Source organism: Syngnathus acus, chromosome 22 (assembly GCF_901709675.1).
Source record: "Syngnathus acus chromosome 22, fSynAcu1.2, whole genome shotgun sequence".
In the NCBI taxonomy this organism is placed as follows: domain Eukaryota; kingdom Metazoa; phylum Chordata; class Actinopteri; order Syngnathiformes; family Syngnathidae; genus Syngnathus; species Syngnathus acus.
In genome coordinates, this window is record NC_051106.1 from 3,209,637 (window position 1) to 3,234,800 (window position 25,164).

Below are 25,164 nucleotides of genomic sequence, written 5' to 3' on the forward strand. Positions count from 1 at the left end.
GTACCACAGACTATTATGACACCAAGTATGAAATTGGCCAATTTCATTTATTGAATTAGGATTCATATTCGTATCACATCATTGATATTATATGAAATGGTATTCATTTGGCAAAAAGGTTTGGCCTCAGACGATTGCACCAATGACTGCTGCCGCACCTCCTGCAGCTGCAGAGGCCGCAGCCGGTATACCAGCCATGCCTACAGAAAAGTAACATTGCATTTATCTACTCTAGTCTAGTGTAACTTTAATAGCACAGCAAAAGTATCAAATATAAAGTGTGGAATTGCATGGTTTTTCCGCGGCTTACCGGCAGACTGCAAGATAGCCACCACGCTCCCTGCCGCCACCCCTCCTCCGTTGGCGATGGCTACGGTGGACATCATGCTCGCGGCGATGGAACCTGCCGCTATCCCAGCTGAAGTAAAGCCGAGAACTCCCAGGGCCACCGGAGCCACAATCACCGAACCAGCTGCCCCAAAAGTTAAATCACCCACATTAGTGCACGTCCACAAAAGGCTGCATAAGCCCAAAATATGTTTTGATTATGCAAAATACATCTTACCTACGGCCGCAGCGCCCGCAGCAAGACCCGTCACTGCAAACAAAAACACACGCATGTTAAACTATTTTCTGTTATAATGGGGTGTAAAGAGCGAGCGATACTTACGCAATCCCATGTTGTCTTTTCTGTCCTTATGTGGATAGACGTGTGTACTTTCAGCCAGCAGGCTCGATATTTAAGTGAGTCCGGTGGCAAACAAAATGTCAATCTGCTACGCCCCCAAAATCTGAAAAGCTTTGCATTTTTTCAGGAGAAACGAAACTTCCCTTCATCGACTGGGAGCCTTTTCATTGGATAGGAGGTTAGTTTCGTTTTTCCGGAAGAGACCCAAAGCCTGACGTCACATGATCATCATCACATGGGCGACCTAAGAGACGGCCCGCCTCAATAAAACAAGTTTTGCCCATTGTTCTATAACCTGTGCAGGAATTCTTCATTGCATTTTTTTAAAAGGAAACCATTTGCCATTGTGATAGTAATTCAGGTATAAAGTAATGTAAACAAAAAAAATCTGTGGGAGTGGTAATCAAAATATATAAAGCAAACATATTAATCCATCAATTAATTCTCAGTTCTGCTTGGTCTTTGTGGTGGTGCCTATCCCAGCCAGGTGACTCCTGGGCAGGAGGCAGGGCACATCGTGAACTGATCCCCAACTGGTTTTAGGTCACACAGACAAACATTCACACTAATGGACAATGTAGATTCTGTAATTCATTTAACCAGCAACTTTTTGAAATGTGTCAGCTGACTCCATACAAGAAGACCGGAGCCTCTGAACACTGAAGGGGATCATCTAACCAGTGGTCCACCCTGGCTAGCATTTAAGATAAAAAAGTTATAAGCAAATAGACTGATTTCTAAAATATTATTTTCAGTGTAATGAGTGGTCTTTATTATCATTTGATGACACGCTGATTGGTAATCGCTTTATGGGGCGTAATATTGTGTCAAATGTTGCGCTTGTGTATTGAATGATGCATTAAAAAGCTTTAGAAGTCGTGATGTGCATTCCAGTTCTTTTAGGTGAACTGAATCTCTAGAATCAGTTCACTCCAAAGAGTCGTTCAAACGAATCGTTCAAGAATCCCCAAGAATCAAGAATTCAATACAACTACACACGATGGGTTCAAAAGAACGAATCTTTTCATTGAACGAGAGTGAACAAATCACTTCCTAAAGTGATTCGTGCTTTTTTCAGTTCATGTCATGTCAAAAACTACTATAAGTGTTATAAAATCAAGATTACCCAAAGAGAAGCATAATCTCCCCGTTGTTGCATAACGGCGCATCCCTTCATGCACTAAAGTTAGCCGTTAGCTTGGAGAAAACGCGCATAAAAGAAGTGGTGTTTCAGTGAGTGGTTCTTTCTTTCCTTGGCAAATCGTAAATCTACATTCTGGCTTACATAGTTCACGCCAGGAGGAAGACGCAACACGTTCACTGACTAATCCGTTGATGCACGGGAAGGAAGGCAGTTGACCCATTGACTCGTTCGCGAACGGGAAAGTTAGGATTCGTTCCCTCACTGATCCGTTCTGGCAATGAACTGGAAATGCGAATCACTCACTCACTGATTCGTTCCCTCACAGATTTGTTCGTTGGTGAACGGGAAATGCAATTCACGACTCGTTCGTGAATGGGAAGTTACGTCATTTTCTTCTTCGTTTTGTTTTACGGCAAGGTGGCACCAGCTTCAATGGGCATTACCGACACCGACTGGTTGAAGTCATATGAACTGATAAAAGAACGAATCACTTTAGGAAGTGATCCGTTCACTCTCGTTCACTGAAAAGATTCGTTCTTTTGAACCCATCGTTCACTCACGAGCCAACACTGAAGATGACTGAAGCCCTAAGAATCAAATCATGTATGGATGTTATATGCTCAACATGTAACAAAGATTCTTTCAAACAGATATAAGTCTCATTTTTTATTTGTGGACTTTCACACAAAAATACCACATAACATTTTCTTTAGCAAAACGATTCCATTGAATTTAGCTTGTAATGTTTTCTTTGTAATGAGAACAGGCCATTGAAAATGGTGAACAGGTTTGAGGAGATTCCATTGTGAGGACTCAGAACAGGGACATCACATGGCCAGGGGTGGGTGGGGGAGCAGCGCTAGGGCCTAAAATCAGATGTGACACATTAGAATGTAAACTGTGGCTGGCACAATAACACCGTAACTACTCACTATCAGCATGAAATAGAATTCAATAACTCAGATTTTTGGGAGATCCTATCCCATTAATTGTTGTTGTTATACGTAGGTTTAGTAATTCTTAGGAAGCTGCTTCTGTTTACTTTGAATGTCTTTGGGCTGTGCCTTGCCTGTTCGTGAGGCTTCAGATGTATTTTTGTACCTTTATCAAACCCCAAAATTCCACAAGGTGGCGCTAAAACCCTGTAATGACATTGCCTGAGCATTTTTCAGTAGAAGACCACAAGATCATGGAACCTTTGAACAATAATTCTAGTTACCAACCATTATCGAGCCAGCAACTATGACAAAGTACATAAAAAATCTATTTAACATACATCACCTTAAACTTAAGCTGCGATGCAGCAGTCTTTCAAAAATAAGTGACTCAATGCTTACTTGCAGGTGCTAAAGCAGCTCCAGCTGGCCCTGCTCCAGGAGATGGAGCCAGGATGTTGATGTTCGGGTTTACGTCATAACCAATCGTGGTCGCAGCAGGGGATGGATAAAGCATAGCTCCTACAAATTATAATGACCCAAATTGCAAGTTGAAAATGTATAGTTTTACCTGTACTTTAAATTGTGATAGGAAAAAAAAATAAACATAAAGAAATATTACCGGCTGGAACAGATGAAGTGCCTGATGAGACATAATAAAAATTATGTTTTTATGTGGGAGAATATAACTTTGAATTCAGAAACTAGTTAGCAATTTTTATTTGGAATATGCGCAACCATTTTTTGAAGTACTTTAATCCTACGAATCATAATTGACAAACGCGTTTCTTACCTCCCATGTCGACTTCCTTTTGTTTTCTCTTCTCGTCGTAAGCAACCAGAAATCGTTTTGACCAAGTGCAAAGCTGCTGCACTCCGTTTTTCGTCGTTTAGCTTCCTGTTGGGTGGGCGATGACGGGTCATTTCCACTGCTCTGATTGGCTCTCTGAATTGGGGTCGGGGGCGGTTAGGGGGTAATCGGATATCTGGTGAAACCAAAAGTGAAAGTGTCTCCAGAAGGCCAAATACGTTGCTGTCTCGTTCTTTCTAATATACTCTAATGCTCACTGAAAATCCAGCCAGTCTGATCTTTATGATCATCATATCCAGGCACTGTAATGCTGCCCTGTTATCAGTTTCAAGTACAGCCTTTTTAAATGATGTATTTCCAGCTACTTTTAAGTTTATTGTAACCAGGTTAGAGAAAATAGTACTGAGTACACCGACTTTGTAAACACATTAAATAACACAATTCTCCTAAATCATTCAAATGGATGTAAACAGCTTTTCCTCTCTGACTTCCTTTCCCTCCTTATAAGGTCTTGTTTTGCTTGCAGCAGCTTCTGGCAACACCTATTTACACCGGAAAGCCTTTTTTTTTTTTGTCTCGATACTTTTATACATTCAACCGAACAATAACTGAATATTTAGTCATTTTTGTAAGAGCTTATGGTATTTGCAAGGTTTTACCTATTGTTAATGTGTCTCTATAGATTCAAGCAGTATAAAGAATGTGTATTTTCGATTGCATATGCTCATACTGTTTAATCATGCCAACACGTCTCTCAGTGCAGAGGAGTAATTAAAGCATGGAGATGTGTGCATTTATTACCAGGTCACGTTCAAACGTTCCCCCCCTCAGCCAGATACAGAAAAAGCACAGTAACCTTCAATAATTGTTTACAAAGTAAACCATTTTCATTTCATTAGACATTTGTGTGGGAGGAAGCCTGGTACGGCTGATAAAGAGTTCAACAAGTCCACTGACGTCAACAACATTCCTATGTCCGTCGGAAAATTCCACTGTTCTCCATTTTGTTTTTTTTAAGGACTTGTTTTCTTCACAGCAGCTTCTGAGTTATATCATGATAACATCCTAAAGGCCTCATTATCAAATAGTCGCTTTTGTTTCAACAAGTAACCATTTCTATGTTAATCAAATAATTACAAAAACAATATTCTTTCACTTGCAGTGAAATGGGACCAACCTGTTGTTAACAGTGCAAGAATTAAAGCATGCAAATAAGGGGAGTCTAAATTTACCCATAAATTTAAGTATTTAACCTCTTGGCCTGTTTAACTGAATAAAACGCTGATATACTAGTCGCAGGAAGTCATGTTTTATTCTGTTGTTTGGAAGGCAACAGGTGGCTACAGTGCTTATGATAATGAAAGAGCATTTCACAAATGTCACAAAGACATTTATTGCCCTTTACAACTCCACATCAGGAAAAAAAAAAAGAAGACTACATATTATACATTCATAGGCAACAAAGAATCAGTCCTGTAGTAACAAAAGATTTAAAAAAAAAAAAGTAAGGCAAGTATACAAGTTGATGATTCCACATATGAGTCACAGTTGAATGTCAAAAACACGTTAGAAAGAAAGAAAACCAATGACGTCAAGGAAACCCTCCCGGGCCCATCGGACTCATCGGGCCTGGATTTAATGCAGGTGAACCTACAAAACGAGATCACACTTTAGTATACTAAAAAGATTAAATCAAATGATTTATACAAATACACATTTGCAATAGCGTTAAAGGTGATGCCCGCACCTATTGTTGCCTGCTTGGGTGCTAAAAATCTGACGGCTGCCATTTTGTCTACAATTTGACCATAATCTGTCGTGGTAAACCAAAAGTGTACCTTGAAATGGTGTCAATCCAGTGTTGGCTGGTGGTGTTACAAGAATGGGGCTCGGTTGGGGATAACCGATCGTCGTGGCAACCGGGGGCGCAAACAGAACAGGATTTACAGCTGTAAAAAGAAGTAACAAGTTATTTGGTGCATTAGTTTCTGAAATTAGAATGGTAATTTTCACAGTAAATTTTACCTGGTGCAGGAGAGGGAAGACCTACAAAAAAGAATATGTTTCATTTTGATTTATATTGAAAAAGAAATTGCACACTTGAGTTTGTAAAATGAGGAAGCATTTATGTGGTCTGTATGGAGACTGGAGAAGTCGCAGTCTTTAGTCCAGTTGAAACTTTAGCTCATTTCCCCGATCCTGTGCTATTATATTGGTTAAACAAATTTTGACACGGTGCACGGATTAAAGCTCGACGAATAACTCAAGTTCAACAGCCAGCTCCTAAATTTTGGATGCAGTGACTGCTTAGGCAGTCGTTGACATTTGAACTTTTCCTTTCATTTCTAATAAGACATGACAAAATATTTTCGACAGCGACCCACTAACTTCACTTTAAACACCAATTGATTGGGCAAAGAATATCCTTCAACTATATCAGAATGTTCACAAAAACAAAGTGTTAAATTCAAAATGCAGTAAAGGTGTTACTCACCGTTTCCCATGTTGTCTTTTTTTGTTAGTTCAACTGCCTGTTTTAACAAAGAATTTCAGCTGTCGTCTGAAAAATCAAAACAGTCGTCACATTTTTATAGCTAAAGCGCTGATAAGACTCAGGCAGTCTTATTGGTTGCAGAACAATTCACACCAATTGAGGTCAGATCCCGTCATCCGTCAACGATTAATATTTGAACATTATTATAATTAGGATACACACAGTTTATCTGAGGAATTCAAAAAGGTTCTCACAGATGTCTGGGGCTTTTTCTTAAGTTTCTTGCTAAGAAATCTTGCAAACAAGTTGGAAAAAACTGTAGTGCACTGCTAAGATTTAATTCAGTCAAGCAAACGTTGCAAATCAAGCGGGCTTTACCATCCTTTTGGGGGAGTGTCCTCGTGTGACTCGCTGATGAACCGTCAGGGGATTTCCTGATGGGGAAGTCAATAGTCGGCCTCGGGACAGCTGCACTTGGGGAATTTTCTTCTCTCAGGGACTTTCTAGGGAGAATTTCACAGGCTGTGGAGGACAAGTCGAGGTCAAGAATTCAAAAAGTGAAAATTTATGTTCAGCACAAATATATGTAATTAGATTCATATGTCGCTGTGTTAATTAAGTCATTCATATTGCTTACATCATATCAAATCTTATTATTTCCGATGTAGAAATAACAAAATTGTTATACCCAAAAATATAAGAACAGTTCTGAACCATAGCAGTACTTCAGAATGAGATCAAGATTGGTGATTTGATCCTCTTTCTCATCTCCCTGGTACTTGTTCAGTTTTGCTAAGCAACATGTTTTAATGAGGTACAAAGTGTAAATTTTGACTCAAAAAGTACCAAGTGAAACCTGTGATGAACCGCTAAATGAATAATCCAAGTGCAGAGCGATTTCACGTGCTTCTTATCTTGTTCTTTATTTGTTTTTTGACCCCATTCCTGTTGACACACAAGGGAGTCATAAAACTGAAACCAAGTGAATATTTAAGCTATCAAAGTATGAAAGGTCGGCAAGGAACCTGTGAAACATGACCTGAACATATGTTTGTCATTCTCTTTCCTTATATATAATTTTGACTTGTTTCTTACTGAATTTATTGACATATGTGTATGAAAAGAAAGAATGTAGCCACTTTGAGGAGTAACTCATATGTGAGACTAACAACCACAGCGCATACAAAACACAAATTTGTGGAATACGTTATTTTTTTTATACAAGTTTTTTTTTCTGTAATGTGAATGTTATTGGGAGAGCAGCTATGAGAATGCATACTGTGTGTTGGGAAGCAAAGGGTTAAGCTAACATTTGTTTTCCTTTTTTTAAGCAAAAGAGCAAAAAGCTGATTGGTCAGAAACACAAGAGTCTGTTATTGGTTCTGTCTAACGATTGTTAGGTTTCGTTTCACAAGAAATGAAAGCGTTTACAAAAAGACGGGAGGGGAGGGGTGAGCGGGTGAGGTTAACGACTCAATCACAACAGAGCTATAAATATAAAACCAAGCTTGGGAAGGGCAAGATAGCTTGCAAGAGAAGACCGCCGTATTTCTGCCCCAATTTTCTTGGTTTATGTTGCAATACCATCTTTAGAATTAAAGAGAGAGCTTCACATGTGCCGCAACTCAGGCGAAATGAAAAAAAAAAAATGTTTTAGGTAGCTGCAGTTTAGTGATTGTGCTTTTAGGGACATTGCTGTCTATTTACTAGGCTACATTCACATCACTGCCGATTTTTTTGTACTGATTTTTCATGTAATGTGCAGAGTACAATTTTGACCCGGGCTTCTTATGTGAATATGCTCAGTGGCCTAGTGGTAGAGTGTCCGCCCTGAGACTGGAAGGTTGTGGGTTCAAACCCCGGCCGGGTCATACCAAAGACTATAAAAATGGGACCCATTGCCTCCCTGCTTGGCACTCAGCATTAAGGGTTGGAATTGGGGGGTTAGATCACCAACTGATTCCCGAGCGCGGCACCGCTGCTGCTCACTGCTCCCCTCTCCCCCAGGGGATGGATTAAAATCACACGGGGATGGGTTAAATGCAGAGGACAAATTTCACCACACCCAGGTGTGTGTGTGACGATCATTGGGACTTTAATCTTTTTTTAAAGAGGTAAAAAAAAATGTATACAATGCTGTACTATATGTCTAGGTGGGGTCACGAAACAGCATGTCAGAGGAATTTGCAGATAAAGAAATTGGCATACTGGAACTGGACAGTTTTAAGTAGGTTAGAAAAAAATGACAAACCAATTGTATATTTTAATAGAGGACTAAATATAGCTGGTCCAACATTTTTTTCCCCTTAAATGCACTATATATATATATATATATGTTTACAGTATTCCATTTCATTCACAAATTTACCGGTGTTGATGAAACCTTTCAGCTCTAAACATCAGATGTATGCATGTTCTAAATATAGATAATAAATATAGACAGTCCAAAACAAGTTGTCCCCTCCCTTAAATGTACCATATCTATCTATCTATCTATCTATCTATCATTACAGTATTCTGTTTCAATCACAAACTTAGTGGGTTAGATGAAACCTTTCAGCTCTAAACACCAGATGTGGGAATGTTCTCAGCACTTTGCCTCAGTGTACTGCAACTAAACAAAAAAAGTACTGCTCACAAACTTAGGAAGCCATTTATTCAGTCAAATTGAAAGGCAAGGAAAACAATCTTCAACATTCTCTTGGCAATTACTTTAACACAAATCTACCATAAATTTAAGTGTGCACTTCAGCACCACATGGCACAGAGTTTATAACATATACTGTATTCTTTGAAGTAGTGGACAAGTTTTAGGTGTTAAGGATTCAGAAGAGAGCCATCACAATGCCTGCGACAGGAGCGCTTGCAGCGGCTGCTGAACCTAAAATGAGAGGTCACACTTTAGAATCAAGAGAAAAATCAATTCTATCACACTCATGAATCATATTGGCCCTTCTACTATTCTATATTGTCTGTTTATAACCTGCATCCAGCACTTGTCTTCACTAGGATCATAGCTGGATCTTGGTCACATGAATTTGAGTCTAGGCTAACCCAGAAATGTATGTATGCATTTATACCTGCTGCTGCTGCTGTGCCTGTCGCTACTCCAGCGTTGACCACAGCAGTGACGCCCACTGCAGTTGCGTAGCCAATAGTGGCAACAGCAACGGGAGCAAAAATAATAGCTCCTCCTAGACAAAAGCAGGAAAACACAATTTTTGTTCATGACTTTTCTTCAAAATTTCCTTGTGACAAGCCTACTGGAGCACAACTCTGAAATAGTGATGGCCTCAATTTAATATACTCTGTGAAATCGTTCTATAACGTTAAAATAATAATAAAAAAAAGTTCCTTGGAGTTCTTACCTGCTGCACCCGCTACGCCTGCAGCAACAGCCAGTGCTGAAACTGAAACACAAGAGAAGGCAACTTTCATTCGAACATTGCTTGTGCCCTTTATTCATAATCCATAATAATCACAAATAAAAATTACAAACCAATTGTATATCTAAAAAAATATAGCGAGTCCAACACAGTTTTTTCCTTTCCTCTTTGTCACGTCAGAGGAAAGCGACGCTGCACAGACATGTCCCAGTTTGAATTCGCGGACTTCTGATCAAATCAAATAGTAAAAAAACGTTCACGATAATAAAAAAGATCGGAAAACAGTAAATGTCGTTCAGCGTCATTAAAAACTCAAATTGGCCACAGATGCGTACTTTGGAGTTAAGAAAACTTAAGATCATTAAAAACTCAAATTGGCCACAGATACGTACTTTGGCGTTAAGAAAACTTAAGATTTCACCGTTGCCCATTGAGTCTAACTAAAGTTGAATTTACATGTTTGTCAGATGACGTAATTTAATTCTCAATATCAACAAAAGAGTAATTTATATTACTTACGCAATCCCATTTTCTTTGTGTTGTTTTCAGGGCTGGAAAACGCCTTGGCTTGACCTGAAATTTTCACATTACACACGAGCTGCCTTGCCAGGCATTTATAACCGTATGGCTAGCGAATGCAATTGGTCAGAAACACCAGACAAAGCTCATTGGCTCGGAGGACTGTCAATGTGGTGTCGCAACAGGGGGGGGGGGGGCAAGGGGCGAGCTGGGTGGTCCCAGTTTGGCTTCCTTTACAATGAGTGCCATTTCAACAATTCGATTCAATTGTGTCTTTCAAATCACACTTATGGTTGACTGCTGCAACGGATTTTGTTGTTTTAACAAGCGCTTCCGGTCACGTGTCAGATGTGCGCATGCGTGTCTCTGGAAGCTTGCATGGCGTCAATTTGCACGACTGTGATCTCAATTTAACGCTGGGTGAGATAAGGGGTGATTTTGATCGCATCACTTAATTCGCTCCATTGTTTTGTCTCTAAGCAGTTGTTTGTAGACCGACACAGGAAGCTCAATGTCGGTGGCAAACGCGAAGCTAAGTGTCCTGAAGCCGGTGAGATGCGTAATGCCTATATTATTGTCATTGTTGCAAGTTTATGTCCCAGTACGGCTATCAGATAGTAGATCAAATATTATCAGATAAGTGGGAAGTGTTTGCTTTAAGATTCACTAGACGCAGATACATACTAGTCTTGTTGCCAATAACGCTAATAACTGTGTATTTTGTTATTTCCCCAATATTAAGTGGTCTAACCTGTCCACCTCAGGTGATCCCATATACAGGATCTATTCCTGGAGGCCTGCACCCTGGAGAGATCATCATCATTCAGGGCACTGTACTATCAAATGCTGACAGGTGAGCTGTGACAAACACAACAGGTGCATTTAGATGCACACACACAAACTCAAATCAATTGTTTCAATAGCCAAGCGTGGAAGTAAACACAACCATTTCAAGGCACACTACCAAACAAAAATGTCTCCGGTGGTTACACAGGTTAACTAACTTCTGCCATCTAGTGGGGGAGCATTTAATTGTTCTGCCTGTGACAGACATCACAGAAATGTGTAGTACAGTAGCTACGTCCTCGACAGTCTGAGGAACTGAAAGAATCTTCACAAAGATCACAAAGTATGTACACAAAAATAGTGAATGTCAAAGGTCAGCACAGTCCTGTTCAAATGGTTTTGTGATCCCCAAAAAAAACTAGACCAAGACAAACCATGTGTAAATAATATCTAAATAATATATAATATCTTAGATGTGTAATGCCTTGGCGTGCATGGTCTCTTGAGGTTCCAGATTGACCTATCCTGTGGCGGCAGTACCAAGCCGCCTTCTGACGTGGCCTTGCACTTCAGCGCTCACTTCAAGGGCTCGCCCTGCGTGCGATGCAACTCCCTGCTGCAGGAGAGCTGGGGCCAAGAGGAGACCCTGCAACAGCTGCCCTATAAATGCGGGGCCCCGTTCGAAACCATCATCCTGGTGCACGAGGACACTTTCAAGGTCAGAGATGCCAGAAATAGGGACATCTTGAACCATGATACAGATAGGCTTATCAAATATTCCTCAATGTAGCACACTGTCTTTGCTTTGAGATGGCTTTTTTTGTTGTTTTACCAACAGGTAGCAGTAAACGGAGCTCACCTCCTGGAATACAAACATAGAATCCCACTAAATAGGATCAACACATTTTCTGTGTCTGGGAAGGTCCAAGTGCAGGCTATAGGCTACATCCCAAACTCTGTAAGTTTGTTTTTGTCATTGGAGAACCTCACTTTGCCTTTAATGTGACTAAATTTGTTTTTTTTGTCACTTTTAGGCAATATACTCAGAGTCTAGTGACTTGGTGAGTTTTTCTCTTAGTGCCAAAGACTTACTTTTCCCTGACTGCTCATAATTGCTACTGAAAGTTGAAGCTCTTAACACTTAACGGAAATGAACTATTCCAAAACACAGGAAAAGACACTCCCTTTTGTACTACTTTACAATTACCGTATTTTTCGGACTCTAAGTCACACTTTCTTTTTTATGGTTTGCTCTTTCACTCAACTACGACTTGTGTGTATTCAAATTAGAGCTAAGACTGGCACCCAAAACCCTCATTCCTTAATTGTGTAGAGTATTTGGTAACTGCCAAAAGACAGTCAAAGGAGGAAAAAAAAAGAAGTCGTCGTCATGGCAATGAATGAGCGTGAGCTATTGCTAATTTAGCTTGCCGCCAAGTACATTTCTGTATGCACCCACAATTCGGGAACGGGGATTTTGGGAACAAGTCGGAGCTCTACTCTTCTTGGTTTGTGTAAAATAATTCCTCCCCCAAAATGAGATTTACACTATGAAGTGACAGTGCGAAAAATACGGTACGAGAGTTTTTGGCTTGATTATGTTTGTATGCATGCTGCTGTTAAGCAAGCAATTGTTGTCCGACTGCCCTTAGAGCCTCCCTTACAAAGGCAGTATACTAAAAGGCCTGAGCCCTGGGCAGCACATAACCATCAAAGGACAGATCAGCATGTATCCTCACAGGTAACACTGCATGTTGTCCATCTTTGTCAGAAAAGGCAAAATGGTCTGCTGCTGCTGACCAGTTGACTAAAGCTCTGCTCTAAATGTCTTGCAGTATTACAGTGAACCTCTGCAACAGCAGAACAGAGAGCATTGCTCTTCACCTGAACCCTCGCATGAAATCCAGCACATTCATCAGGAACTCATACCTGAATGAATCCTGGGGTCAGGAGGAGCGGGAGTTGGTCTTTTTCCCCTTTTCTCCTGGAGAGTATTTTGAGGTAAACTATACTGTTGTATTTCTTGAAAAATAAAAGGCCTGACAAATGTTTCTTTTGTTGTCAGATTCTCCTCCTCTGCCAGGCACATCAGTTCAAGCTGGCGGTGAACGGCTTGCACTTGTTTGAGTTTAAACACCGGGTTCAGGACCTGAGCACCATCGACCTGCTGGAGATAATGGGAGACCTGGAGCTTATGGATGTCAAACTGTGGTGATCGAGACAGTTGCTTTACTTGAGTTTCATCACACACATTTATTTTAGAAGTTGTGTTGATGTGACTTCAGTCTTTTAAGATGTGTTCAGACTGTAGGCTTATCTGATTCCGTCTCAAGTCTCAATTTTCGGGCTGACTGTCCGCACTGTTTTTAGCAAGTATTGTTGCGTTTTGTTCAAGATGTCCATCGTTGAGCAAAGAAAACAAATATGTGGAGTAATAGTTGGTTCTTTATTTGCAAGATCTTGGGTTGCTTCACGGCAGTCAGTACAAGTGCGCTTCAGCAGATGAGAACAACCCAAGATCTTGCAAATAAAGAACCAACTATTACTCCACATCTTTGTTTTCTTTGCTCAACGACGGACATCTTGAACAAAACGCAACAATTGGTGACCCCGACGCGATGTCAGGTTGAGCGGTTCTGGTCCTATTCAGACTAGGCCACATTATTGACCCATTTGACAAGTTGCTATGTAGCAATGATGTCGGAACCGAAGGATCGTCCACCATGTGTACCGTTTGACGTCATATAATAGCGGCAACACACAAAATACTTCCATAAATGTACTTGTTGCAATACATGTAGTTTCAATCCATTTTGCAAATACCAGATTTCATGTGTTTAGCGACCGTCTGGACTACGAAAGAGACTTGTTTCAGTCTGGATGAACTAAAAATCATATTTTGGCTAGCAGTCTAAACAAGGCCTTATTGCGTCACTAGTGACACTGGCTAGCTTCTTTTTACCCTTGTGTTAAAAAAATGAGCCATGTGAGGCACATCAGCAACACAAACCAATTTTGTATCATGCCTTCCTTTCTCATTTGGGTACTGTATATACAGTAGTGTTTTTTTTACTTGCCATGACAGTTAAAATTCTTAAACATTACCTTTATGATGGAGACTCAGAGGTTGTACCACTAATTTAAGAAGCCGACTCTGCTGCTAAAAAACAAGGAAAGAGAAAATGAGTGTATAATTTCCTCCATTTTTACATGTTTACTCTCTCATATTTCTGGCAAGAAGCATAAAGTATAGCAGATCGAATTTGTGACTATATAATAATAATGGTAGTAATAATAAAAAAACACAAACCGGTGAATACAATGCCTTTGTTGCTCATTTTCTTTAGCATGTACTGCAGCATCATTGATCGTCACTTCAAGATAATGAAAGCCCTTTATTCACCACTATTTTGTGTCCAATCATTATTAAAACAAGAAACAAGTAAGCCTTTTCTGGATTACTGTCCAATCCAAATAGTGCTGTGTGTAAATGACACTGTCAAAGGTAACAGTGTTACAGCTTGACCGATTAATCGACTTGCCGATTGAATCAGCTGATTATGGCCCTTCAAACATCAGCCAAAATAATCAGCAAAATATTTGACAATTTTTAATTCACACACAACATTCATACAAGCATTATATATTTTTTAAAGATTGATCAGCTGATTAATTGTTTGTTTTTTTTGCCAAGAATCAGCATCAGCCTAAAAAAAACCTCACATTGTTGCTTGCAATAGTGGAGAACAATCATACTTGAGGGACTTATTATAGGGGGCTTTAATACTTCAATGAAAAGGGAACAATGTTCGTCACAGTTCACATTCACACATGGTTTATCACCTTTGTACAAAGCAGTAATCAAAAAAGTCTTATTTCTTTCCACTGCTGCAAAGGGGACCATATGTAATATAATATTAATACGGATTTGATAAAAAAAATTATGAGCAAAGATTTAAACAGTAAATGCGTTTTTTTTTACGTCATGGACGCACCAATTTTTACAATAGTAAAATGTGTGGGACTTTATTCAAATACTAGTAAAAAGTCAAATTGCACCTCGTGCATTTAACCACAAGGTGTCAGACGTGTACTACAATCTAATAGACAACTGGTTCAGTAAACGGAAATAGTTAGACTGAATAATGATGGATTGTTGAAGGGAGAAGGCCCTCCATGACGTGTGACCATCATCACACTAATTGGTTCACAACAAAGCATTAATTTCAAGTTCTCACTGCACAGGTTAGGAACTTCAACAGTTTGGCATCTGGTAAAAAGTGATTTTATTTATATCCACAGGAAATATATTTTTTTGATAACCTCGGTACAATACAACTGTCATTACACTCCCGACATAAAAAAGTTGAATGATATGCAATAGAGTGACATCAATCATTGTCACCGCTGAGTGTACAAAAAATTGCTGTCCAATTAACAACAGGCAAATAGGTGTAAAGTTTGGTTTATGCTTGACGTGTGTACGTTTTGTGCAAAATGAGACGTGTGAAATCAAGCCCCCGACTTTTGCAGCATTTATACTCTGTGTGGCTTGACCCTACTGTTAGTCGATATTCTCCTACACCAAAGGGGGCAGTGAAGAGCATCTATGGCATATGAAGAACACTTCACCACAATAGAAGGAATAATATTCTTATTATTCTTATTATTTTAAATAAAATTGACAACAGTTTACAGGAACAATAAAAAAATATAAGTGTGTAAAAATATGTATAAGGGGGAACCATATACATAATTAAAAAAAAAGAATGAAACAGAGGCAGAATGTCAAGAGTACTGTGAACAGCTCTCGTTCATCCGCCATGTTTTCCGGTGCGGAACCATCTACGAGGTTACACATTTTTGTTGGTGCACCTGCAAGCAGAACTGTGGTGGCTGATGTAATTTCACTGTGTGGACCTCACAAATGTGTCAAACATAAACCAAACTTAAGACAATCTCATGGAAAAAAAAAAAAAAAAAAACAACGAACAGTGAGACCGACAGAAATTCAGATTTTTGACCAAAAATGTCAAGACCCATCAAAAATGTCTCTCTTTTTTTTTTGCTTGAAATGTCTGCGTCTAACAGACAAAACACCACTTTGACAAGCAAACCCTTGCGCACATCAGAGGAGGGAAAGATTTCCCACGTACAGAGGGAGTCAAGTGTGGCAACACAGCAGAGAGGTTTGGCAAGATGTTGACTGAGGTGGCTTGGTCCCACTTAGGTGGTGTTCAGGTCCCTCATCAGGTTCCTACTTCCAACCATGGCATTGGTGGGAACCTGAAATCCAAGGTGAGTGCTCCCTTGTCAGAAAGTGGCACGTTTTTGGGGTAGTTTCAGTTTTGTGATCAGACAGAGCTGAGTTTGACCAGTCCTCTGACAGAATCCTCGTGCAGCGAGTCCTGGCTGGCCGGATTGTAAAAGCCGGCCTGCACAGTGTGGCTGTGACCCAGGGGGCTGTTGCAGGGAAGCAAACCTGGGGGTGAGGGTATGTCCTCTGGTGTGAGAAAGTGGTGATGTGCAACCTGCTCCTGGAGGGGGCGACTGTGGTTGTGCGAGTGGCCACGTGTGTGAATGGGCAGCATGTTGGTGGCCTCCTGGCAGCTAAGGCTGGCCGTGGAAGTCGGTGGCGTGGGCTGTCCGAGGGGCAGTGAAGCGCAAGGACCACCCAGCCCGAGTGAGGTGCGGCTCGGGAGGGATACTCCGTTTTCCGGGGAGGCCGTCATGATGACTGGCTCGCTGCTCTGCTGCTGGAGGAGAGGCGTGGCAGCGGCCTGCAAAACGAATTTAGTGCTCTGAATGCACTGGTCTTGGTCACACTGAAAGCAGACGAGGAGTGGGCAGAGGAGATGTGATGGCGGATAAGAGAGAAGCAGATGATTGCAGAGGGGAATGGGGAGAAGAAATAAGATTTTAGTACCCTCATTAGAATGCTAGGCCCACAAAGAATCTGGACACCAAGAAAAAAGCTCAAGTGGGTAAAGTCGAAAAATAAGTTGCTGCCTATTGAGCCCGGTTTTACACCCCCTAAAAAGTGGAGCATGGGAACAGGTTTAAGGGATGACCATTTTTATTTTCATTCAGTGTGTCAGATAGCAAGGATGTGGAAGAATTCCAGTGAATTGAAGTGAATTTTTGGGTGAATTTCCATGGGAAGTTAAGATGGGGAAATTGGAAATGGAGGGTAATTAAAGTTCTTATAAGCGGTCATCCATGTAAAATTGAGAGCATGGAAATAAGGGAGGGCAGTATCACATATTATACAGAATACCTGAAGCTGGTTTGACCTTCTGCAAATAAACATACTGTATTTTCCGCACTATAAGGCGCACCTAAAAACCTCAAATTTTCGCAAAAGCCGACCGTGCGCCTTATAATCAGGTGCGCCTTATATATGGACCAATATTGAGCCACTACAGCAGGCGTGTCCAAAGTCTGGCCCGCGGGCCAAATGTATGTATCTTATATATGGACAAAGTTTTAAAATGGGCCATTCATTGAAGGTGCGCCTTATAATCCAATGCGCCTTATATATCGACAAAGTTTTAAAATGGGCCATTCATTGAAGGTGCGCCTTATAATCCGGTGCGCCTTATGGTGCGGAAAATACGGTACTTGAGTTCACTATTAAGGGCCAACCTTCAATTTTGTAAACTTCTTGTTTAGTCCTGTAAATTCCCATGGAAAGTTCGGAATTTAAGAGCCCCCGCAATCCAACAACCCTAGTGGTAACCCCAATGGAGAGACATAATAATGGCAGTAAGCAGCTATAAAGTCCAACTCCAAATGGAATAAGCATCAGACAAAGAGAAAAGCCTGAAGAAGCATGTTTGGCTATCTCACCTGTTTGTCTCAGTCTCACTGACCTAAAAGATGAGATTGCAGATATTTAAATCGAAAGACATGGTCGAAGATTCTTCACCTTAGTTGTTTCTCATCCAGTTTTGTTTTGACTACACTGACTCATCAGCACTGCCACCTTAAATTGCCAGCCGTCTTCATAAAGGTCTATTGTGATACATGATACACTCTGCAAGCAATCATTGAAAAATAACTAATGACTCAATAATACTTGAGGTAAAATGTCATCTAGCTGCCAGAAATCAAGTATATTGTCTCCTTCAGGCCAAATTGGAAAAGAACCATCTGTATTTTTCCTCAATTCAAAAGCCATCATCTGTAACGGGGGTAACTTGCACATCTGAAAAGAACATACTACATGTTTCAGAGCACACTTTGTAACACTTTGTTTATCTGCACAATAGTGCCAAGATATTGACAAAGAAAAATACTAATACAAACATCATGGAAATATTGATGTTGTTCGGAGTTGTTCTAGTGGCACATTTGTTGATTTGGCTGAGACGCAAATGTTCATGACAAAACAAGCAGAATGTTCCTGAGAGGTGAGGATGACATTTCCGGTAAAAAAGGACGATGGTGATTCACACATAAAAAGAGACGCTCACAGAGTTGCTACCATAAACAAGTCCCCAGACGACATGGTTGAACTTGACTATTTATTGTTCCTGACAACGTAAAATGTTGTGCTGGGTCAGAAGATCTGTGGCCTGAAACAATCCTGTATTTGAGGTCTACAGACAATTCCTTTGACTTCATGCTTGGTTGGTGCTCCGACATGCACTGTCAACTGTGTGGCATTTTAAACAGTACAGTAGACAGGTATGTATTAAATTTGGACTCCAATTGGACCATCAAAACGGGATAGAAATTTAAAAGCTGTGAGTACTTACGTACATGTGATTTCTAATTAGTTTTTAATTTGTTTATGATTTTGAGATAAACATAAACTTAATCAATTACAAAATGAGGCCATAATATATAAAAATGTGGAAAAAGGAAAACACTCTGATTACTTTCCAGATGAAAAGCATGTCATTGAGGTGTCGTGCAAAACAATGCACATGCTGTTACCATGACAACCGCTTATCAGAATTCCATGCGGTTCCAGAGACATCACAGATAGCAAAATTTCTTGTCAAAACATGTAAAAAAGAAAAAGAAAAGAAAAAAAAAACATCTGCCAATTTCACACTTTGATAGTGTTGACTGGTGCCCATCACATTATCTGAAAACAGCCTTCAAGAATAAAGTCAGGGGAAAAACAATTCGTACTGCCTCCTGAGCTGACATGCATAAGAAAAGCTGTTTTTGAAGGCACACACACATTCAACATCACTAGTAGTTTAGTGGGGGAGATGTGGATGATTATATTCTGCATTAAACTTAAAATATATATATACAAATAATAAAAGATACAGTCGCTACTTTCCGGATTTTGTCAGTCGCAAAAGAGCATCTTCCCTCGCAATTTCTATGTGTAGTGAAGGACATGCTTTTAAAAGTACGCATGTTGCTTTGAGGCCCAATATTCATTTTTATATACTGTTGTCATCCTACAAGTGTGACAAAAAAAAAGTGAACATCTTACCATGTGGCTCTGTTGAGACTGTGTGGAACCGTACACAGTGATGCCATTGGTTGGCGGTGCCAGCTGTGGAGTGTCCAGCTGGATGAAGCCACGTCGGTCAATGAGACTGCAGGGAGGAATTGGGAAGGCATTATTGGTCATTGTTTGAAAATACAAAATGCAATATGAATGAAGATGGGATGTTGTGTAAAATGTAACTATAAACAGAATACAGTAATCCCTCGTTTATCACGGATAATTGGTTCCAAAAACCACCCGCGATAAGTGAAATCCGAAAAGTACGGTCACCAACAAGAAGTACTGGGCAGGCTAACGAGTTAGCGGAAAGACGCTCATTCGCGATCGCGCTAACACGCGAAAACGGACTTCTCAAGGAATGTAAACGAACATTTGGAGCAATACTACATTGTCCTAAAGGTTAGACACATGTTTCCTCAATTTAGAAGTTTTATTTTGACTTTTAAATGTTTTTTTAATTTGGAAAAAAAATCCGCGATGTAGTGAAGCCGCGATAAACGAAACGCGAAGTAGCGAGGGATCACTGTACAATGATTTGCAAATACTTTAACCTATATCCAATCGGATACACTACAAAGACAAGATATTTGCTACTTAATGTTTCTAGCTGATAAAAGTCATAAATGGGAGTCTTTGGCGATGTTCAGCGCAAATGACTAAGTAATGGCCTTCCACTTAATCCATCCACTTACACGATTGGTTGTAATTTGGCACGCATGTTTTTTCACTTTTTACCCCCCATCACAAACAGCCTAAGCATCAGATCGAGTCACTCTTATAGACTTTGATCTGAGATTCGTCGCGGATATGCTTGAAATCCATTCAGCTCTTGCAGTCTCAGTGGCTATGCAGGGCAAAACGCCTGGAGGTGACTCAAGCCAAAACAGCTCTTCACATCAGCTCTACGGTATCTTGGCAGTTCCTGACATCTGAACGAATGTGAAATGTTTTATACAGCTACAACGTGCAGATAATCATGGGCCAGTTCTGATGAAATGTTCAGTGATAGACATCATACCTCGGTGGCAGAGGGCCACACAGCGCTGCACAGCAATTGGTGACTATGTTGCCATGGCTGTATGGATTATAGTTGTCCTTCCCTCTTTTAGAAGACCATGAACCTTTTATCTGGAGAAGACATCAGTCACAGCTTTAGCTGAAAATCATGTCGAGTGTCTAGACTTGCAGTTTGCCTCTCGCCTGGCTCAAGCTTTGATAGGCTAAATAGACCATATCAATTATTATTACACCATAGCTAAATAGACCATATTAATTATTATTATTGTACACGCCTTTATTAGTACTAAAATTAAGAGGGTCCTCAAATATATGACTATTTCTACAAATGCAAGAGGAACAATATGCTTTCGATTCAATCTAATATTAAACAAATATTTATGGAAATTGAGACAGTAATTAAAACACCCCACAAAAAAGTATACCATCTAGTAAACCACCCAGACTAGTCAAATAAATTTAAATGTAAATAGTAACATGAAATTGATTGCATATGCAAGCACATAAGTACACTGATATATATTCTGTACTTACGTCTTCATTGGTGGTCTGGTTGGAGCTGATAAGATACGTATGGAAGCCTGAAAGGCCAACGATAGACCACACAGAAAAGAAACACACCACCACCTCCAACACGGTAACAGTACGGTCAAGGAAGAACTTTTTCTCTACCGAGTTCATCAACACAATGCACACAAAGAATCCCAGAATGGACAGTGCAGCATGGACACACATGGACACTAGTGCCAATAACATATTGACCCATAGCCTGGAGGACTGTTGTCCTCATGCCAATAGATTTTTGCTATCACGTCACTTTTCTAGGAATGCAGAACATTGTTCATTTGCTGTGCTCCACATGAATCACTGAGCTTATGAATACATTGAATATCTTCTTTGCGGGCAACTGACCTACAATATCCTTTTGTAAATCTTTTAAAGCACATTCTGTAATCCCTACTATGTACTCTTATAACATCATTAATTTTGTAGAAAGGACTGCTGTGATTATATTGACTCCGATACACATTTTATTCAAGTGCTGCTGGACAGGCCCATCTCAGCTCAGTTTGTCACTCAGTTCTCTGCCAGACAAAGTGTTATGGCACCCAGCCATTGAGAGGATGGCAGAAAAAGAGAGCTTTGGACGCCCTAGATTTGATAGTGGTTCATGTTTGATAGTTTGGACTGGATAGGAATCTGTTGGTTCAGCTGTTGAAATAAAATAAATACAATCCACCCTATAACTTATTCATTGCATTCACATTAGAAGTTGCATTTGGGTTTCAAATCAGATTTTGATTTGAAGAGAAACAACAAATCCAAATTGGGCATAATGTAAACATAGCCTCAGAGTGATGCAGTTGGATAGAATTAGAGATAGGCTAATAAGAAGGAAAAATAATTTTTATTATAATTATAATACTAATAACACTAATAATTCAAGACAAACTTGCGAACCATGTCACGAGAGTGAAGGACAGCAAATGAATAGCAGAACATTTGACATACATACAGGCAAACTTTAAGTTGCAGTAAAAGGATATCTGGCTGGGCTAGCTTTAAGGGCATTGAGGAATCCACCTCGATGAGAGCCTGTAAAAACAGAGAGGAACAGATTCCAAAAAAGGAAAGCGCAATTGTGTACAGTTCTGACTGTAGGGCTGAGCAATTAATCGAAATTTAATTGTATTTTTAATTTTGGATTCAGTATTACAAACGTAATTGAAAAGAAATGCATCACACAGTTCAGGGTTTGTGCAAATTTGTGTAAGAGGTTTTGATGGTAGTTCTGAGTGGTTGATTTTTGGTTGTTGGATAAAGTTTTGACATAAATGAATAATCATTTTTATAAATAGTTATGTACAAAGGTGAGTGCATTTGTGTGTTTTACTTACTACGTAAAATGATGTGTGTAATAACAAAGGCAAAGATGAATATGGTGAGGAAGGACAGCGAAAGGATGAACATGTAGAAGAAGCGGTAGTTCCTCCTTCCCACGCAGTTCCCCACCCAGGGACAGTGGTGGTCAAAACGCTCTGTGTGAGCAGAAAAAGAATAATATTAATTAATGGGATGCCCATACACAAAAGATTTTTGTAATTTTGATCACCAGAAATGCATTTGTAGGGTATTTGTGTAAAAGAAAAAAACAGTGTGTATATATGGAAATAACTGTGCGTATACATATGTACATATACATACACACACTGTATGTATATATGTGCATACATGTAGAGTATATTCATATATGTAGTATATAGATATGTTTATATTTACATATATAGCGCACCCCATACTGCAAACTAGACATATACCATAGGACTACACACACTAAAAAAACAGTGTAGCTACATGAGGCCCTTATTCCTGACTTTATGTAAGAAAACCAGATTGCTTGTTTGAATGTAATACCCCAGTTACTTGAGAGCATGTACTGTAAACTACACAGTGGGAATCCACATCTGTGCAAAATGTGGGGCAAAGTGAACTGTCCCACAGGGCCCAGGCAAAATAGACACACAATGTGAAAAAATGTCTGTACGCTAGCGCATAGAAAAAATAGCAGTGGTGCAAAATGAGTGAAAGCGTGACTGTGACTAAATTGTGGCCTTTATATATGATGGGATAGAGAACGTTTTGAGGGCATGGATGGATGATGTGGGCACTGGCCTTTGTAGGCTACGGGATGGAGTGAAAAAAATAGCAAGAAGTCATAATAATAATAATAGCGTGCGCCTAAAAATAATAGCCCATATATCAATATCTATCTTTATTTATCCATCTATGCAAGGTGGGAAGGTGGGGGCACCGGGAGGATGGGTGGGGTCAACTGCAATAAATCAGCTTTTGCAAAGGGTTGATAACCCCTGCCATAGATTGTTTGAAATCTGAGAATGACTAGAGATCAGGGAACATGAAACTTTTATTTTTTATTACTATCACTTGTATTAAAAATAAATATAAGGTCCACAAAATGATAATTTGCAAATATATAGCTCCCTACTGAACAATTTGGTATGTGCATGACCCCCCCCACACACACAGACACACACATACTTAGAGTCTAACTACAGTATGACATATTGAATACGATGCGCTCTAATTAGTTCCCACTCTCACTCCGAATGTTGTCCACAACCAGTGGAGAGGCTGCTTACTTATTTAAAAGCTTATTGTGCACCTACTTTACAATCAAAAAACAAAAATATATATTGATAACCAAAGAGCAAAACCACTCTTCAACCAGCCATCGCATAGATGTTTACTGACGTAAGCACAAGTCGAATGCATTCAATTAAAGAAAAGATCTTTGCAGTGCTTCACTCACCCACACAATTATCGCAGAGGCTGCAGTGAGAGGCACGTGGAGGTCTGAAGATTTTGCAAGTGAAACAGTACTTCAGCTTGACAGTTTGGCCATTGATGACGACCTCCTTAGTCCTGGGTGGTGGCCTGTAGCCTGTGCTGCCATTCGCCACATCTTAGCAACAGAGGGAAAAAAAACACACTGTAAGTGAAAGAGAATTTGGCTAACAGGTAACAAATGGATGATAAGTTGCACAAATACAGTTATGTTTCAGGGAGATAACACAAAATTTGATAAAATTGCAATCAACACATTAGATTTGCATTAGTAATTGCATTGCTCCTAATTTAACAAAGAATATCACTTTTAATGAAAAAAAAATAGTTTCAAAAAAATTCCATGCTTGTATGACAAGTACCGTATTTTCCGGACTATAAGGCGCACCTACAAACCTAAAATTTTCTCAAAAGCCGACAGTGCGCCTTATAGTCCGGTGCGCCTTATATACGGACCAAATTCCTAAATTGAAACTGGCCCGAAGCATTGTGTCAAGAAATCAATCATAAGTGGCCCGCTGAAGACTATGAATCATGAATCAAAAAGACTATGGATTATTATTTTGTGATTATAAAGTAATTTGTTACGTCTGAAATTGAAATAAAAAAGATAAAATGGAGAATGATTTGATTTGGATTAAAAATCTGACATGATGCATTAATGGTGCGCCTTATAGTCCAGTGCGCCTTATATAAGGACACCGTTTTAAAATGGGCTATTCATTGAAGGTGCGCCTTATAGTCCGGTGCGCCTTATAGTCCGGAAAATACGGTACATTAATTTTTGTCAGAATGACCAGCTTTTTTTGATTAAATAAATATTCATGTTTATTATGAGAAAAGCCATTGATGCACATGCTTCACACCAGTCACCACCCGATTACAGTGTGATTAATTTACAGAAAGTTGTCTCTACTGCGGGAAGGTTATAGTACAGTTTGATGAGTAAATCCAGTTTCTCACAAACGACAAAAACCTGAGGTGTGTACACACGGACGAAGCAAATTAATGCTCCACCCTTTTGACACTATGCAGTTGGCGTGTTCACATGTTATATACCGTATTTTCCGGACTATAAGGCGCACCGGACTATAAGGCGCACCATCAATGAATGGCCCATTTTAAAACTTTGTCCTTATATAAGGCGCACCGGACTATAAGGCGCACCATTAATGCATCATGTCAGATTTTTAATCCAAATCAAATCATTCTCCATTTTATCTTTTTTATTTCAACTTCAGATGCAACAAATTAGGTTATAATCACAAAATAATGATCCATAGTCTTTTTGATTCATGATTCATAGTCTTCAGCGGGCCACTTATGATTGATTTCATGACACAATGCTTCGGGCCAGTTTAAATTTAGGAATTTGGTCCATATATAAGGCGCACCGGACTATAAGGCGCACTGTTGGCTTTTGAGAAAATTTTAGGTTTTTAGGTGCGCCTTATAGTCCGGAAAATACGGTAATTAAGAAAAAAATGTACAGAGAAGAACAGGCTTTTCATCTTTGTACCATCTCACCTTCAGTTCATCGAT

The 25,164-nt window shown here is 39.7% G+C and overlaps 3 protein-coding genes and 3 long non-coding RNA genes across 12 annotated transcripts in view; 1 reads left to right on the forward strand and 5 right to left on the reverse strand.

Annotated features, from left to right (window-relative positions):
• Nucleotides 1-28: 28 nt before the first annotated feature.
• Nucleotides 29-1,118, reverse strand: LOC119116638 (interferon alpha-inducible protein 27-like protein 2A). Its single transcript, XM_037242195.1, has 4 exons — nucleotides 671-1,118; nucleotides 566-598; nucleotides 311-472; nucleotides 29-200 (listed from the first exon to the last, which is right to left on the reverse strand). The coding sequence occupies exons 1-4, from the start codon at nucleotides 678-680 to the stop codon at nucleotides 127-129; spliced, it is 279 nt and encodes a 92-aa protein (XP_037098090.1). The 5' UTR covers nucleotides 681-1,118; the 3' UTR covers nucleotides 29-126.
• A 1,367-nt stretch (nucleotides 1,119-2,485) lies between these two features.
• On the reverse strand, nucleotides 2,486-3,697 carry LOC119116640. The gene is made up of 4 exons (XR_005096307.1): nucleotides 3,561-3,697; nucleotides 3,390-3,410; nucleotides 3,170-3,289; nucleotides 2,486-2,698 (listed from the first exon to the last, which is right to left on the reverse strand). It is a non-coding gene; the product is annotated as an uncharacterized LOC119116640 (long non-coding RNA).
• Nucleotides 3,698-4,871: 1,174 nt separating this feature from the next.
• On the reverse strand, nucleotides 4,872-6,465 carry LOC119116641. Of its 2 annotated transcripts, XR_005096308.1 has the most exons (5): nucleotides 6,291-6,465; nucleotides 6,073-6,138; nucleotides 5,604-5,624; nucleotides 5,417-5,527; nucleotides 4,872-5,228 (listed from the first exon to the last, which is right to left on the reverse strand). It is a non-coding gene; the product is annotated as an uncharacterized LOC119116641 (long non-coding RNA). The 2 variants fall into 2 exon arrangements; XR_005096309.1 differs by lacking the exon at nucleotides 5,604-5,624 and having other exon boundaries at nucleotides 6,291-6,464.
• A 2,246-nt stretch (nucleotides 6,466-8,711) lies between these two features.
• Nucleotides 8,712-10,115, reverse strand: LOC119116639. Its single transcript, XR_005096306.1, has 4 exons — nucleotides 9,978-10,115; nucleotides 9,441-9,482; nucleotides 9,153-9,266; nucleotides 8,712-8,953 (listed from the first exon to the last, which is right to left on the reverse strand). It is a non-coding gene; the product is annotated as an uncharacterized LOC119116639 (long non-coding RNA).
• A 115-nt stretch (nucleotides 10,116-10,230) lies between these two features.
• Nucleotides 10,231-14,085, forward strand: LOC119116636 (galectin-8-like). Its single transcript, XM_037242194.1, has 8 exons — nucleotides 10,231-10,527; nucleotides 10,742-10,830; nucleotides 11,271-11,481; nucleotides 11,602-11,721; nucleotides 11,798-11,824; nucleotides 12,416-12,504; nucleotides 12,599-12,764; nucleotides 12,829-14,085. Exons 1-8 carry the CDS (start codon nucleotides 10,489-10,491, stop codon nucleotides 12,976-12,978), a joined length of 891 nt encoding a protein of 296 aa, XP_037098089.1. The 5' UTR covers nucleotides 10,231-10,488; the 3' UTR covers nucleotides 12,979-14,085.
• Nucleotides 14,086-15,032: 947 nt separating this feature from the next.
• The window catches only part of zdhhc14 (zinc finger DHHC-type palmitoyltransferase 14), a 28,457-nt gene continuing 18,325 nt past the window's right edge, over nucleotides 15,033-25,164 (reverse strand). For 2 of the 6 annotated variants that reach the window (XM_037242187.1, XM_037242186.1), the window contains exons 4-10: nucleotides 23,588-23,740; nucleotides 22,155-22,295; nucleotides 21,804-21,852; nucleotides 20,791-20,893; nucleotides 20,258-20,367; nucleotides 19,222-19,327; nucleotides 15,033-16,588 (exon numbers count right to left, since the gene is read on the reverse strand). In XM_037242187.1, the coding sequence (XP_037098082.1) occupies nucleotides 16,118-16,588; nucleotides 19,222-19,327; nucleotides 20,258-20,367; nucleotides 20,791-20,893; nucleotides 21,804-21,852; nucleotides 22,155-22,295; nucleotides 23,588-23,740 (1,133 nt within the window). In that variant the 3' untranslated portion in view covers nucleotides 15,033-16,117. Of the gene's footprint in view, nucleotides 16,589-17,612; nucleotides 17,636-18,193; nucleotides 18,870-19,221; nucleotides 19,328-20,257; nucleotides 20,368-20,790; nucleotides 20,894-21,803; nucleotides 21,853-22,154; nucleotides 22,296-23,587; nucleotides 23,741-25,164 lie in introns of those variants that run through there. The other 4 variants (XM_037242189.1, XM_037242190.1, XM_037242188.1 and 1 more) reach the window with 4 other exon arrangements.

Coding starts and splice junctions, on each gene's coding strand:
- LOC119116638 (XM_037242195.1), bottom strand. Junction 473..565: donor TGCGGGCGCTGCGGCCGTAG/GTAAGATGTATT, acceptor CTTTTGGGGCAG/CTGGTTCGGTGATTGTGGCT. Junction 201..310: donor GGCTATCTTGCAGTCTGCCG/GTAAGCCGCGGA, acceptor ACTTTTCTGTAG/GCATGGCTGGTATACCGGCT.
- LOC119116636 (XM_037242194.1), top strand. CDS start 10,489: ATGTCGGTGGCAAACGCGAAGCTAAGTGTCCTGAAGCCG. Junction 10,831..11,270: donor GTACTATCAAATGCTGACAG/GTGAGCTGTGAC, acceptor TGGTCTCTTGAG/GTTCCAGATTGACCTATCCT. Junction 12,505..12,598: donor ATCAGCATGTATCCTCACAG/GTAACACTGCAT, acceptor AATGTCTTGCAG/TATTACAGTGAACCTCTGCA.